Source organism: Physeter macrocephalus, chromosome 17 (assembly GCF_002837175.3).
Source record: "Physeter macrocephalus isolate SW-GA chromosome 17, ASM283717v5, whole genome shotgun sequence".
Classification (NCBI taxonomy): domain Eukaryota; kingdom Metazoa; phylum Chordata; class Mammalia; order Artiodactyla; family Physeteridae; genus Physeter; species Physeter macrocephalus.
The window spans coordinates 6,023,239-6,039,337 of record NC_041230.1 but is presented as its reverse complement, the minus strand read 5'-3'; the positions used below and the strand labels follow the sequence as shown (position 1 = coordinate 6,039,337).

At 45.1% G+C, this 16,099-nt stretch overlaps 1 protein-coding gene across 3 annotated transcripts; it reads left to right on the top strand.

Moving 5' to 3' along the window:
- On the top strand, positions 1 to 15,248 carry ZNF329 (zinc finger protein 329). 3 transcript variants are annotated; one of them, XM_007113804.3, is made up of 3 exons: positions 1 to 59; positions 421 to 501; positions 12,515 to 15,248. In XM_007113804.3, exon 3 carries the CDS (start codon positions 12,535 to 12,537, stop codon positions 14,158 to 14,160), a length of 1,626 nt encoding a protein of 541 aa, XP_007113866.1. In that variant the 5' UTR covers positions 1 to 59; positions 421 to 501; positions 12,515 to 12,534; the 3' UTR covers positions 14,161 to 15,248. The 3 variants fall into 3 exon arrangements, with proteins under 3 accessions (XP_007113866.1, XP_007113864.1, XP_007113865.1); XM_007113802.4 differs by lacking the exon at positions 421 to 501 and having other exon boundaries at positions 4 to 59; XM_007113803.3 differs by lacking the exons at positions 1 to 59; positions 421 to 501 and adding an exon at positions 2,231 to 2,305.
- The last annotated feature ends 851 nt before the right edge of the window (positions 15,249 to 16,099 follow it).

Here is a 16,099-nt window from a genome sequence, read left to right as displayed (position 1 = left end):
GCACCGAACATGGCCGCTGCAGCCGCGCCGCTGCCGCAGGTGCCGCTGGCCCGCCTCCGGTGAGTCCGCTGCGCCCCTCGCCCTTTCGGTACCCCTATTTCCTCCCGAGGGCGGTGTGTGTGTGTCGCGGGGGGCGGTGTCCGCTGGGTCCTGGTGACGCAGGAGCGGAGCGTCTGCCGGCGGGTTCCCCGCGCGCAGTGGGCGCGTCCGACTCGCAGGGCCGGGGGTCCGCCCGAGGCGCGGCGGCCCTAGCGAGTGAGGACGCCCCCGGCCAGTGTAGACGCCCCCCTTCTGCGGTGTGGATGTCCCCCGGCGGGTGTGGACGCCCCCCTTCTGCGGTGTGGACGTCCCATGCAGTTGAGGACGCCCCCTCCGGCAGGTGTGGACGCCCCCCTTCTGCAGTGTGGACGTTCCCTGCAGTTGAGGAAGCCCCCCGGCGAGTGTGGACGCCCCGCTGCGGATGTGGACGTACCTCGGCGGGTGTGGAAGCTCCCTCTTCGGGTGAGGACGCCCCAGCGATTTCCTCCGCGTTTTCCGGCGGTTCCGCGCTCGTATTGAGCTCGTCCTTCCATAGGGGCCTTTTTGCCCCTGCCTGCCGGGTGTCCTGGCCCGGCCGCTGGGGCGAACCCCGGGTCTGCCGCCCTTCTGCTGCCGGGTGGTGGGAGGGCCCCGTGTGGGCGTCAGTGGGTCTCGGGCCGAGGTGGCCGCGTTGCACCCGCAGACTGTGCCGTTTCCCACCACTCGGCAGACCGGGAGGTGTCAGATCACCTGTTTTTTCCCCACCTAATAGCTGCAAAATCAGATCTTGTTGCAGTTCTCAATGAGGGCTGCGTTTTTCCAACTGTTAGTAGCCACTTCGCTTTCCTCTTCCTTGGTTTAGTGGGTTCGTTTCCTTAGCTCCTCTTCCCCCAATAGTTTATGATAAAAGTTTTTCTACATATAGAAAAGTTGAGACACTTGTGCGTCCTTATACCAACTCATTAACTCTCTGCTCTACTTGCTGTATGCCCTATATTTGTTCCCTTTGTCCACCCTTTTAGCCACCCACTAATCTTTCTGGGATGCAGTCAAAGTAAATGGCAGATATCACTCCACTCCCCCCTCAAACACCTTACTATGCTTAACATCAATTAGAGTTCAATATTGCTTTTTAAATTTTTGAGGGAAAACTGACTTACATTGAAATGCACAGATATTCATTGTATCACTGGATGAGTTTTGATAAATGCAGTCCAAACCTTTATCAAAATTACCATCACCCCAGAAAGATCCCTTATCCTTTGCCAATTAAAAAAAATTGCTTGTTAGCGACTTGGGCTTGTAAAAATATGTTTTGAACACTAAGACTTTGTTATTTTTTCTACCCATAGCAAGTAACTTTTCTCCCTTCTATTGATTGTTTCTCTCCCTTAGCACCTGACTTTTTATTTTGAAGTTTTACACCTACAGAAATGTTGCAGGAATAGTTCAATAAACACTTGTAAAACTATCCAGATTATCAAGTTATTAATACTTTGCCTCATTAGCTTTACCCTTCTTTTCTCCCTGCCTCAAACACACATCTTTTTATATCTTACACACCCTCCCACAAGAAGACAAAAGGTTTATTACTCACGTAATGAGACTGTCTTGGAGAGCAGGGCAGACTTCCCATGATGATCCAAAAAAGGGTGAGTGGGACTTCCCTGGTGGTCCAATGGTTAAGTCTTCTCCCTTCCACTGCAGGGGGCATGGGTTCAATCCCTGGTCGGGGAACTAAGATCCTGAATGCCACGTGGTGCGGCCAAAAACCAAATAAACAAAAATCGTGAGAGAGCAGGAAAAGGAGGCTCGCTGGGCTTTTATAGTGATTAATGGAGTTGGGATGAGTGTGGCCTTGCATTGGTTGGGGCTTGCATGGTTTGAACTTCCTGCCAACGCCAAGGAGAAAACACTCAGGCTTTCTTGTTAGTTTGCCTCGTTTGCAGAAGGAGAAGGGGCAGTCGGTGGTGGTGAGGACAGGGGTTGAAAGCTGTCAGCAGTCAGTCATCAAAAATGAAGTCAGGCTGTTAATCACAATTGGTAATGAGGTGGGTAACTTTATTTGAACAGGGCTAAAGTTAGTGGCAAACAATCTATTTTTGTTAAAGAATGTATCATTTGAAGAAATAAACATTATCATGTGTGGTCCACAGAGATGGCAAGAACCATGCAGATGGGGTCAGGCATCTGAGGTCTGGCAACCATTGATGTCAAACATCCAGTCATTGGGCTTAAGTGGATCCCTCTGCAGGGTCATAGAGACTGGGTATAAAGCCCTTCAGAGGTGAGTGCCTGGGAATGGAATTCTCCACAAGCTTTATTTTATTTATTTATCTATTTATTTATTTATTTTTATTTTTGGCCGCGTTGGGTCTTCGTTGCTGCATGCAGGCTTTCTCTAGTTGTGGCGAGCAGGGGCTGCTCTTCATTTTGGTGCACGGGCTTCTCATTGTGGTGGCTTCTCTTGTTGTGGAGCATGGGCTCTAGAGCGCAGGCTCAGTAGTTGTGGCGCACAGGCTCAGTAGTTGTGGCTTGCAGGCTTTAAGAGCAGTCTCAGTAGTTGTGGCTCGCGGGCTCAGTAGTTGTGGCTCGCAGGCTCAGTAGTTGTGGCTCGCGGGCTCTAGAGCACAGGCTCAGTAGTTGTGGCCCACGGGCTCAGTAGTTGTGGCTTGCAGGCTTAGTAGTTATGGCTTGCGGGCTCAGTCATGGCTCATGGGCTCAGTAGTTGTGGCTCGCGGGCTCTAGAGTGCAGGCTCAGTAGTTGTGGCCTGTGGGCTCTAGAGCACAGGCTCAGTAGTTGTGGCACATGGGCTCAGTAGTTGTGGCTCGTGGGCTCAGTTGTGGCACGTGGGCTCAGTAGTTGTGGCACGTGGGCGCAGTAGTTGTGGCACGTGGGCGCAGTAGTTGTGGCCTGTGGACTCTAGAGTGCAGGCTCAGTAGTGGCACGTGGGTTCAGTAGTTGTGGCTCGTGGGCTCAGTAGTTGTGGCTCGTGGGCTCAGTAGTTGTGGCCCATGGGCTCTAGAGCGCAGGCTCAGTAGTTGTGGTGCACGGCCTTAGTTGCTACGCGGCATGTGGGATCTTCCCGGGCCAGGGCTGGAACCCGTGTCCCCTGTGTCGGCAGGCATGTTCCTAACCACTGTGCCACCAGGGAAGCCCTCTCCACAAGCTTTAATCCCAAGATACCAGAAACATGCCAGGTGGAGTCTAGACCAGTAGTTCTGACTCCAAGAGATTCAACACCTGCTTAATTGTTTAAATAGCTGTATCGAGATACAATTCATATACCATATAATTCACCCTCTAAGGTATACCATTCAGTGCTTTTTAGTATATTCACCAGGTGGTGCATCCATCACCCAGATCAGTTTTAGAATATTTTCATCATCCCCCAAAAGAAAACCCCTGCCCATTAGCACTCACTTCCCATTTCCTCCATCCTTCTTAGCCCCAGGCAATTACTAATTACTTTCTGTCTCTGCATTTGCCTATTGTAGGCATTTCATATAAATGGCCATACAATATGTAGTACTTTGTTTTGGCTTCTTTCACTTAAAAATGTTTTCACGGTTCATCCATGTTACAGTGTATCAGTACTTGGTTCATTTTTATGGATGAATAATATTCCCTTGTATGAATATATTAATTTGTTTATCCGTTCATCAGTTGATAGCCATTTGAGTTGCTTCCATTTTGGGAGTATTATGAATAATGCTTCCGTGAACATTCACATACAAGTTTTGTGGGGGGTTTTTTGTGGAAATATGTCTTCATTTCTCTTGGATGACCTAGGAGTGGAACTGATTGTAGCCACCCTGGGGGGTGTGAAATGGTATCTCGATGTGTTTTTGATTTGCAGTTCCCTGATGGTTAATGATATTGAGCTTTTTTTCATTGTGCTTATTGGCCTTTTGTATATCTTCTTTGGAGAATTGTCTATTCAGATCCTTTGTCCATTTATGAAATGGGTTATTGATCTTTTAATTATTGAACTGTAAGAGTTGTTTTTTTATTCTGGATACCAGTGCCTTATCAGATATATGATTTGCAAATATTTTATCCTATTCTGTGGATTGTCATTTTACTTTCTTAGTAACATTCTTTGAAGCACAAAAGGTTTTAATTTTGATTAGTCCAGTTTATCTCCTGTGTCACTTGTGCTTTTGGTGTTGTATTCAGGTTTCTGAAGAATTATGCCTATGTTTTTCATTTAAGAGTTTTATAGCTTTAGCTTATATATTTAAGCTTGTGATGCATTTTGAGTTATTTTTTCTGTAATGCTCAGTCTTTTTTGTTTTTTAAGGTGGATTATCTGAAGCCATTCTGTCTCTGCTCTTTCCACAGGAGGAGTTCTACTTTTTAAAAAAATTTATTTTATTTATTTTTGTCTATGTTGGATCTTTGTTGCTGTGCACGGGCTTTCTCTAGTTGTGGCGAGCGGAGGCTACTCTTCGTTGTGGTGCATGGGCCTCTCACTGCGGTGGCTTCTCTTGTTGCGGAGCACAGGCTGTAGGCGCGCGGGTTTCAGTAGTTGTGGCTCGCGGGCTCTAGAGCGCAGGCTCAGTAGTTGTGGCTCGCGAGCTTAGTTGCTCCGTGGCATGTAGGATCTTCCCGGAGCAGGGCTGGAACCTGTGTCCCCTGCATTGGCAGGCATATTCTTAACCACTGTGCCGACAGGGAAGCCCAATGCTTAGTCTTTATGATCAGTAGTTACATTATGCCTTTTACTGTCCTGAAAAGAATTTTATAGATAATATTAAATATCCATATAACTTAAAAAATTAAATGTAAAGAATCAATAAAAGGAAAGGCATTTGTATTAAAAAATTATTTCTATGTTTAAATGTTTGGCACAGCTACCTTGAAAACATAAGAAGCAGTCTGCTGCTGGAGATTGTAGGTTTGGATTAAGAGAAATAGGACAGTCAGAATTCATTGTCTTCAGTGAAGTTGATTGAGGTGAAGTATGGCCTGATGCTGCTGAACAGTGAGTGTTGTGGGTGTATCCAGACCAGGTGTATTAAATAGGAATGGAAGAAAGTACCTTGGTGGAAGCAGGTTCTAAGCAGATTCTAAGCACTTAACGCAGTTAAGGCAACCCAGGCTGTCTGGATGATCTGGGGTGACAGGTGAAGGGTCAGTCACCCCCTCTGCTATGACCTGGAACAACATCAGGACAGTTTATCACAGAAAACAGTTCTCCAAACAGACCTGAAGTCTCAGCATGTGCTGGGGCAACATTCAGTGTATAGAAAGCCTTAGAGAGACTACCTTCTTTGGCGGCCATGGGGAAGAGAAGGACAGGCTGGGGAAAATGAGTCATACTGGGGCTCCGGAGAAGTGGTATTGTGAATATCTGAGGTCAGAGGACGAGTGGGGTGGGGGTGGGGGAATAGAGACCGCCCCCACCCAAATTTGTGAACAGCATCAAGGTGAATTTTTTACAACATAGTTTTGGTATCATTGTACTGCCAAAAATAGCTACACAGATATGTATGAGGGCAATAATACGAGATTTTTAAAACAACCTTAATTAATGAAATTCAGTGTAGTTCCTGCATTAGATACCCTAATTTAATACTATTTCCCTGAAGTCTGTCCTAATGTCCTCCTGTATGCTTGTGATTGTTTGTTCTTTTTGCAGTAACCGCTATGGCACTCAGGCCCTCATTGATTGAGCGTAGAGTTGGAATGGCCAGTTTTGGTCAAGGAGAGAGATGCAAAATAGGGAATGAGTTCATGAATTCTGGGCTGTATCTGGACTTCCTTTCAACTTCCTTCCCCTAAATGAAGGCACCTTTTCCCTGATGTCTTGTAACACATGTAGTATTGTTCCGTAGTTCAGTACCCCAGGTTAATACCTGCAGGGACTTTGGTCCACAGGTTGGTCAGACATCACGTGGAGCAGTCCCAAGTGTGTTAGCAAATATGCATCCCTGGTCCAGGCCCATCAGATGCTAGCAGTTCCCCCTGCTTCCATCTTTGTGACAACCTGACACCTCCACAGATTTCTGGATGCCCCCAGGGGAAATACTGCCAAGGTCACACGCTGCAGGTCAGGCTACGTGAAACTTGTCCCCTTATAGGTGTAAATTTACTTATCACAGCTTTATTTGAGATATAATTCATATATCATATGATTCATTCATTCAAAGTGCACAACTCGGTGGTTTTTAGTATATGCACGAAGTTGTGCAGCCATCACCACTATATATTTCCAAAACATTTTCATCAATCCAAGAAGAAACCCCATACCAATTAGGAGTCACTCCCCATACTGCCTTCTCCCAGCTCCTGGCAGCCACTAATTGACTTTCAGTGTGTATGGAATTGCCTCTTCCGGATGTTTCACTTAAATGTGATCATACAATATGGAGTCTTTTGTGTCTGAGTTCTTTTACTGCGTATAATGTTTTTAGGATTCATCTGTGTTATGAAGCACTTATCAGTATTTCACTCCTTAAGACTGAAGAATATTCCATTGTGTGTATTTCCACATTTTGTTTATCCATTAATCGGTTGGTAGACATTTATTTGGGTTGTTTCCGCTTTTGTTTATCATGAATAGTGCTGTTATGTACTCATAATTCATGGAGAAGTTTATGTGTAGACATATGTTTACATTTTTCTTGAGTAGATACCTAGGAGTGGAATTGCAGGGTCATATGATAACTCTGTTTAACTTTTTGAGAAACTGTCAGACTGTTTTCCAAAGCAGCTGCACCATTTTATTTATTTATTTATTTATTGGCTGCGTTGGGTCTTCGTTGCTGCTCGCAGGCTTTCTCTAGTTGTGGCAAGCAGGGGCTAGAGCACGGGCTCTAAGTGCGCAGGCTTCAGTAGTTGTGGCACATGGGCTTGGTTGCTCCATGGCACGTGGGATCTTCCCGGACCAGGGCTCGAACCCGTGTCCCCTGCATTGGCAGGTGGATTCTTAACCACTGTGCTACCAGGGAGGTCCCAGCTGTACCATTTTACATTCCCCCCAACCGTGTGTGAGGGTTCCAGTTTCTCCACATGCTCACAACACTTGTTATTGTCCTTTTTTTTTTTTTTTTTTTTTTTTGCCGTGCTGTGCGGCTTGTGGGATCTTAGTTCCCCGACCACGGATTGAACCCAGGCCCATGGCAGTGAAAGCCTGGGTTTTGATTAGCATTTCCCTAATGACTAATGATGTTGATCATCTTTTCATGTGCTTATTGGCCATCTTTATGTCTTCTTTGGAGAAATGTTTATTCAGATCCTTTGCCTATTTTTAAAATTTGGGTTGTCCTGTAATTATTGGACTATAAGAGGTTTTTTTTATCTTCTGCAAGTCCTTTATCAGATGCATGCTTTGTAAATATTTTCTCCTGTTTGGTAGGTTGTCTTTTCACTTTCTTAGTGGTATGTAAGTCTTACTTCAATAAAGGAAGTATCTATTATAGATGAAATGGACATTCCCTTTGCTCCTCTAGGGCTGTTCCCTTCCACACTCCCAAGACAGTCATGATCACAGCATTGGTAGATGTGTTGCCAGGGCATTTTAATATTTTTACTTCGAGAATACTTTGTGTGTCTAAAAATTTTCACTAAGTGGTATCATCCTATAGATGTTTGACTTACCTCATTTCGTTTAAGTGCACACATACATCCTCCCCTTACAGACTTGTAGGGAGGTGCTCTCCATCTCTTGTTTCCACAGGACAACTGTAGGCCATCCAGGCCCCAGTCTACTCAGAAGGCTCAGTAGAGGAAACATGTAGCATGGTAATAAGGCAGCCTCAGGAGGTCTGAAAAGTAGGAGCAGCCAGGAGTGACAGCTGGGGATATGGTCCTCCTGGCCAACTGGCCCCTCCGCATCACTGTTGAATGCTGTGGACCTAGCAGGCATCTGGGGTCTTGGCCTTGGCTTTAGACTGAACAATTCTCATTTTTCCTCACGTGTGATGTTTACCTTAATTCCCTGTGTTCATAGTTGATAAGAATTTTCATCATGAGTTGGAGCTTTTCTTAAAATACCTTATCAATTTATTGACGTAGGTTAAAGGGGTCTACTACTTTAATCTGAGAGCATTTTGATCAAGAGTCTGTGTGAGATTTGTTGAAATTACTTTCTGAATTTATTGAGATAGGATGTAGGGGGCTGTCTTCTACTTTAATCTGAAAATGTCAGGAATCGTATCAGTAGATGTTCTAATGTTTCATAGGCCTTCTTTTGTAGGATACATCCAATGTTGCCATTTTGATAACTTTCTTCTGTTTCTTAATTAAATCCCCCCCCTTTTTTTTTTTTTTTTGTGGTATGCAGGCCTCCCCCTGCTGTGGCCTCTCCCGTTGCGGAGCACAGGCTCCGGACGCGCAGGCCCAGCGGCCACGGCTCACGGGCCCAGCCGCTCCGCGGCACGCGGGATCCTCCCAGACCGGGGTGCGAACCCATTTCCCCTGCATCGGCAGGCGGACACGCAACCACTGCGCCACCAGGGAAGCCCCAATTAAATCCCCTTTTTATGACGAATGTCACCTATGTATGCCTTCTTGTTCTTTATTTTATGATTACTCTTGCCAAAGGTAATTTCATTAGTCTTTTCAAATAACAGACTTTTGGTTTTTTTCATGTTCTTGGCTGTTTCCTTGTTTTTGGTTTCTGTAATTTTTGATCTTACCTTTATTATCACCGTCCTTTCACCTCCTGTTGGTTTTCTCTGTGGCTCTTTCCCTTACTTCTTAAGTCGAACAGTGATCTTACTAACTTTCAGTCTTCTCTTTAAAATACAAGCATTAGGGACTTCCCTGGCAGTCCAGTGGTTAGGACTCTGTGCTTTCACTGCTGAGGGCGCAGGTTCAATCCCTGGTTGGGGAACTAAGGTCCCTCAAGCCGCATGGCATGGCCACAAAAAACAAAAACAAAACAAAACAAAAACAAAAAAGAATAACAAAAAAAACCCAAACCAAACAAAACCCCCATGCATTAAAGACCAACATTTTTCACCTAGGAACTTCTTTAGCTGCATCCTCCTTTGCTACATGTTTTGAGATGTGCCATCATCATCAGTTGTTCAGTTCTCCGTGTTTTCTAAGTAGATGCTTTCTAATTTGCATCAAGATTTCTCTGATCTGTGAATTACTGAGAAACAGGTTTTCATTTTTCCAAATAAATAGGGGTTTTTTAAAAAAAACTTACTATTATTTTTTGTATTTGGCGTTCTTTCTGTTACTGGTTTTTAACTTGATCACATTTGTAGTCAAGAGACTGTGGTCTGGTCTTTGTTGAACTTATTCTTTGGCCTGGTTTATGACCAATATTAGCAAATGTTCCACTTGTGCTTGGAAAGCCTTTGGCTCTAATTGTTGGTAGTGGGTCTTCATTCAGCTGTGTGACCAGGCTGGCTAATTACTTTCTCTTATGCTTGTCTCTATTCAGTCTTTCTGCATTTCCATTTCTGAAAGAGGTTCATAAACCCTCCCAGTATGTTTGGATTTGCTGACTTTGCTCTGTGTTTGGAGGCATGCTGTTAATGTAGACGTCTTTGCCATTGTTCTATTGCCCTGTTATCATCCTTGAAGTTTATTGTTGGTTAGCAAAGCACCATTCAGTCTTTGTTTGGTTAGCATTTGTCTGTTCCAAACTTTTGATTTTGTTTTCTGTGTCCTTTTGCTTTTGGTGTCTGTTACAAACACATTTTTTAATGCAGTCTGACACAGTGTTTATCTTGCCCATCAAAGCCACTTACATTTATTGTTATTGGTGATGTCCTATTTTATACTTTCTATCTTAACCTGTCCTTTTTGAGCTTTCCCCCTTAGCACCTTCTTCTGGATTGATCTGTTTTTTCTCCTTTTCTTTATTATTCTTTTCTCCTGTAACAGGGTTTTTCCACTTCGGCACTATTTACATTTGAGTTTTGAGGCTGGTCATTCTATGTGTGAGAGGCTGTCTTGTGTTTTAAAGGTATTTCACAGCATCCCTAGATTTTAGTAGCATCTGACCCCAAGTCATGACAGCCAAAAATGTTCCCAGATGTTGCCAAGTGTCTTTTGAGGGTAAAACCGTCTCTGGTTGAGAACCACTGCTCTGTGGGCTTGGAAGTTCTACATGACATTTATTCTTTTATTCCTGACTTGACCAGGTCTAACATGAATCATGAACAATATAAGAATGTCAGGGCACTTAATTTTGCTGCCCCGTTTTCATCTCATGGGCCACTGCCATTCAGTATTTTAGTCCATCCCATTGTTAACCCCTGAATCATTGTTATTGCTTCATTTTATGTGGTCAGCGCTGGAATTTATTTAAATAAATGTTCTCTCCATTCCTTCCTTCTGGGTTTTTTTTTCCCTGAAGAACATTTTTTTTCTAATTCTTTTGGCAAGTGTCCTTGGAGATAAACCCTGCTTTTGCTTTTCTGAAGCTGCCTTTATCTTACTTTCACTCTTTTTTCTTTTTTAAATTTTATTTATTTATTTAATTTTGACTGCGTTGGGTCTTCATTGTCGCATGTGGGCTTTCTCTAGTTGTGGTGAGCGGGGGCTACTCTTTGTTGTGGTGCGCGGGCAGTGAGAAGCGGTGGCTTCTTTTGTTGCGGAGCATGGGCTCTAGGGGCACGAACTTCAGTAGTTGTGGCATGAGGGCTCAGTAGTTGTGGCTTGTGGGCTCTAGAGTGCAGGCTTAGTAGTTGTGGTGCACGGGCTTAGTTGCTCTGCGGCATATGGGATCTTCCCAGACCAGGGCTTGAACCCGTGTCCCCTGTATTGGCAGGCGGATTCCCAACCACTGTGCCACCAGGGAAGTCCCTTACTTTCACTCTTGAACAATCATGTATCTGACAGTTTTTTCCCTCGGCACTTAGATGGTAATCTTCCATTACTATCAGGTTTCTATTTTTGTTACCAAGTTAATCACAGTACTGTTCATTCCTTCACGGGTGGTCTTTTCCCTGGTGGCCTCTAAGACCATCTCCTTAGGTATACCTTGATGTCCAGTTATGCTTGGGACTCAGGCTTTCTGAATCTTAAGACACCACCAAGTGGAATTGCAACGTGGCAGAATGTGCCTTTTTTATGTTTCGATGGCCACTACCAAGTTACACCGCCAAGTGGACTGACCTCTTTACGTGCCCACCAACTCTCTTCTTGCATGACATGCTCAAGCATTATATTATCATGCCTTATTTTACTTTTACTCGTGTGAACTGTGCATATTTTGTATTCTTAAAGTTACACTTTGTAAATGCCTTTAGGTGTGAATGAGCAAGAATTTCGTGTATTCAGGACATTTCTATTTTCTCTCCATCAAGTTCCTCCTTGTATCCTTTACCCATTTTTTTCCCTTTTATGTGCTGTTCTGTAAGAATTTTTTTATAGATCTCTGGCACTATTTCTTTGTCTCGTTTATACTTTATAGTATCATCTCTCCACCTGCCACTTGTATTTTGACTCTTACTGTGTTTTTTGTTGTTTGGAAATTTTTTTAAAATTAATTCATTAATTAATTTTATTTTTGGCTGTGCTGGGTCTTTGTTGCTGCATGCAGGCTTTTTCTAGTTGCGGCGAGCAGGGGCTACTCTTCATTGTGGTGCGTGGGCTTCTCACTGCGGTGGCTTCTCTTGTTGCAGAGCACGGGCTCCAGCTGCACAGGCTTCAGTAGCTGTGGCATGCAGGCTCAGTAGTTGTGGCTTGTGGGCTCTAGAGCGCAGGCTCAGTAGTTGTGGCACACGGGCTTAGTTGCTCTGTGGCATGTGGGATCTTCCCGGACCAGGGCTCAAACCCGTGTCCCCTTCATTGGCAGGCAGATTCTTAACTACTGTGCCACCAAGGAAGCCTGAGAGCCAGTTTTCTTGATATCTTCAAGTCAAAGGGGTGGGAGCATGGTTAGAGAAAGATCCATAACAGTGAAGACACTGGCAACCACTTACAGTACTGTCTGTTCCCCAGCTCAGAGCCAGCCTCACACATGATGTAATTCTCATAATAACCCTGCAGGAAGATCGTTGACAGATCTAGGAATTTCAGAACTTTCAGGTCACCAGGCCTATGTTGTGTCCCATCCATGAAGGCAGAACTCTGACAACAAAGGTGCGGTGAAAACTGCTCGTTCAATGCTGTTGTAATCCCATTGTGAAGTGGAGTATCTGGAGTGTGTACTGTTTGTTGGTAGGGGAAGTGGGTGATGGGGACAAGCACACAGTGGCTGAGATGTGTTCCTGTGTGATCAGAGTGACACCTGTCCTCTGATCTCCCACGTCTTAGGCTAATCCTTTTGGTGATATTTACCCCCAACACCATTCCCCCTGCCTGTTCTCTAGGAGGGTGGAAATGCCATGTGGCTCTTCTTGAATCTGTTCTTGGCTCCATCCCTCGACTCTCACAGTATGTCCCCCTCATATAGATCTGAATTTCAAAAAGAAAACAAGTAAAAAGACACACCCACACACTTGACCTGTCACCATCTTTCATTCCTCTTCCACACACGGCTTCATGTACTTAAGTCTGTCTTTTTCATTCTTTGCTTTCCAGCCTGGGACAGAAGATTGAAAATGACAGCTGAGAACATTCCTGAGGAAGAACTGTCCTGTGACATGGAGATAGAAGGATTTACACGAGAGGGTCCTCATTTCTCCATTCTAGGTAACAGTTGGGACTGTGAGAACCAGGAGGTACATTTGAGGCAATCAGCCTTAACTCAGGAGGAACCAGGAGCTCAGGAAGCAATTCGTGAATATCCCGGATTTGGGGAGCATTTGAGCGTGAGCCCAGACCTCCCACGATGTCAGAGAGTTTCCACAAGAAACGGTTTCCACGTACGTGGCTCAGGTGTTAAAAGCCTGGATTGTGACCCAGCTTTACACAATTGTCAGAAAAGTTATGTAGCTAACATAGCTAACATAACGGGTGACAGTGACACCTGTGGGAAAGCCTTCAACCATTCTGTGGAAGTTATTCAATTTGGAAGAACTCAAGCTAGAGAGAAACCCTATAAATACCCTGAAAGTGTTAAGTCTTTCAACCATTTTACCCCTCTTGGTGAACAAAAAATAATGAAAAGAGGGAAGAAACTGTATGAAGGTAAGGACTTTGGGGACATCTTTACCCTGAGTTCATCTCTTAATGAAAACAGGAGGAACAGCCCTGGAGAAAAACTGTACACATGTACTGAATGTGGCAAGTGCTTCAAACGGAACTCTTCTCTTGTTTTGCATCACCGAACTCACACTGGAGAGAAACCTTATACCTGTAATGAGTGTGGAAAATCCTTCTCCAAGAACTATAACCTAATTGTGCATCAAAGGATCCATACAGGAGAGAAGCCCTATAAATGCAGTAAATGCGGGAAAGCCTTCAGTGATGGGTCAGCTCTGACACAACACCAGAGAATTCACACTGGGGAGAAACCTTACGAATGTCTAGAATGTGGGAAAGCCTTCAACCGAAATTCGTCTCTGATTCTGCATCAAAGAACTCATACAGGGGAAAAACCATATAGATGTAATGAGTGTGGGAAACCTTTCACCGACATCTCCCACCTCACTGTGCATCTCAGAATCCACACTGGGGAGAAGCCTTATGAATGTAGCAAATGCGGAAAGGCCTTCCGAGATGGCTCATACCTCACCCAGCATGAGAGGACTCACACTGGAGAGAAGCCCTTTGAATGTGTGGAATGTGGGAAATCCTTCAACCGTAACTCTCACCTCATTGTGCATCAGAAAATCCATTCTGGGGAGAAACCCTATGAGTGTAAAGAATGTGGGAAAACTTTCATTGAGAGTGCTTACCTCATCAGGCACCAGAGGATTCATACTGGTGAGAAGCCCTATGGCTGTGATCAGTGTCAGAAACTTTTCAGGAACATCGCTGGCCTCATACGTCACCAGAGGACTCATACTGGCGAGAAGCCCTATGAGTGTAATCAGTGTGGTAAAGCTTTCAGGGACAGCTCCTGTCTGACCAAACACCAGAGAATTCACACTAAGGAGACCCCGTACCAGTGTCCAGATTGTGGAAAGTCCTTCAAGCAGAACTCTCACCTGGCAGTACATCAGAGGCTCCACAGCAGGGAGGGTCCCAGTCATTGTCATCAGTGTGGGAAAACATTCAGAAGGAGCTCTTCCCTCATCCGACACCAAAGATCACACCCTGGAGAACAACCCGTGGATATTTAATGAACGTGGGCCACACTCATCTTCTGACTGGGTCTCAAAAACCTATGTGAGGGAAAAGTGTCTTCAGGGGTGGCTCCTCCCTGTCAGTGGAAAAGACTACTCTGAGCTGTCCAGCGAACTGGTGGATGTGAGACATTCCTTAGCCATCCTGTTAAGTCTATACATTAGGGAACTCTTGCAGAGGATTCAGGATGGTAATTAATGTGGCAAAGGCTTCAGGGATGATTCAGCCTGTACCAAACATGATAGTGCATACACTGGAATAAAACCTGAGAAAGTCAGGTAGATACTTCCCTGGAGAACTCACCTACCCATACATCCGAGTCCTTAAACTGGAAAGAGCCTGTGTAATTGGGAAGAGGAATCCTTTAAGAGGGAGTGTGTGCCTTACTGTATGTAAGCAAACTCTTACTGGAATCCAGCGAGGGAAGCTGTCGGCAGGAGCCCTTGCTGTCTTAGCTGTGTCAGCAAAGGAATGCTGGTGAGAAACCCCACACAGTGCTCCAGCTCACAGCAACCACAGAATTACAACGGATTGACATTTGAATGTATTTCCGCGTTACATTCCTGCCAGGTGTTGAGGACTCGTTTCAGCAGGGGCACCTGGGTGAGGAAGTCGCTTGTGAATGAACAGTGATGTTATCCCTCTTAATATGGAGGCCAAAGCAGGTTCTCCTAAGAAGGAAAGGGCTGCTGCTGAGAAATATGATGCGTTGCTTTAGTTGTTGAGACAAACAAACAGAAAAACACTGAGTTGTTATGTTTACGTTGTCACGCCTCATTGTTCATTTGGGACACTTGTGATTTGTTCCATGCAACCATGCCAAACCATGATGATAAAGGTTTTGTTGCCATATTGAAAACGCTTATAATATGGCCGGCAACCAAAAGCATAAAATAGAAGATTTGCCATGTAAAGTGTGCACACATACGGATGTAGGTTGGGAGTTGATCATGGAGAAATAAACATGGGGTCTCCTAAGTGACTGTTAACTTGTGTATGCTTTTTCCTCTATCACAAATCATACATTGTTATAATCATTTGATGAGGAATAAAAAGGTGGAGATAAAAAGAGGTGAGTTTGGGTTTTCTTTGGACCTTTTTAAGACCAGAAGTGGCTAAGTCAGGGTCGCAGGGCAGTTGTAAGCATGGATGGGGGCATCTCGGCAGAAACTTCTCTGAATCAGCATCCCACAGCTCAGGGCCTAAGAATAACTTCTTTCTTTGGGACTTGGATAATGAGAGGGTGTTATTGTGAAGAAGAGGGTGGGTCTCCGGGAATGGGGAGTAGGAGGCTACAGAGAGGTCTGGGAGGACCTGGGAGCATCCCTCCTGAGGCCCTGCAGTGCTGGCTGGCTCAGAGATGCTCACACTGGTTGGCGTAGCCTCGGAGCCCCGGGGTAGCTCCGCTTGGAAGTTTGACTTGTTCCTAGGGGGGCAGAGTCAGAGGGAAGGTCACTAAGCTAATTAAGGCTATGAGATAATAAATCTGCGTTGTTTTAAGGTATGTTTATGGTACTTTATTATGGCAACGATAGAAAACTAGCACAAGCGTTAAAGAAAACTCCTTCCTGCCCTTTCCCTCTTTCTTCTGGTCCTCCTTGCATTCTTTCAGCCTGCTCCTGGCTGAGACTGCAGCAGGGCCGCTGATAGTCTACACCTCACCTTCATACAAGTTAGGAACACCAACCCCACCCCCACCCCCACCCCCCGCAGGGCAATGCAAGAGGAAAACTCTCTCCTTGGAGCAGCTCTTGCTTTGGAGATGCTGCAACTGGATGTTGGGCTTCTCTACACCAGGGCTAACAGCTGAATCTGAGAGAGACAGGGCATGGCCTCTTTATTTATTTATTTAATTTATTTATTTTTGGCTGCGTTGGGTCTTCGTTGCTGTGCGCGGGCTTTTCTCTAGTTGTGGCGAGCAGGGGCTACTCTTCG

Excerpts from the sequence above, each read along its gene's own strand:
- ZNF329 (XM_007113804.3), top strand. The coding sequence starts at position 12,535 with ATGACAGCTGAGAACATTCCTGAGGAAGAACTGTCCTGTGACATGGAG.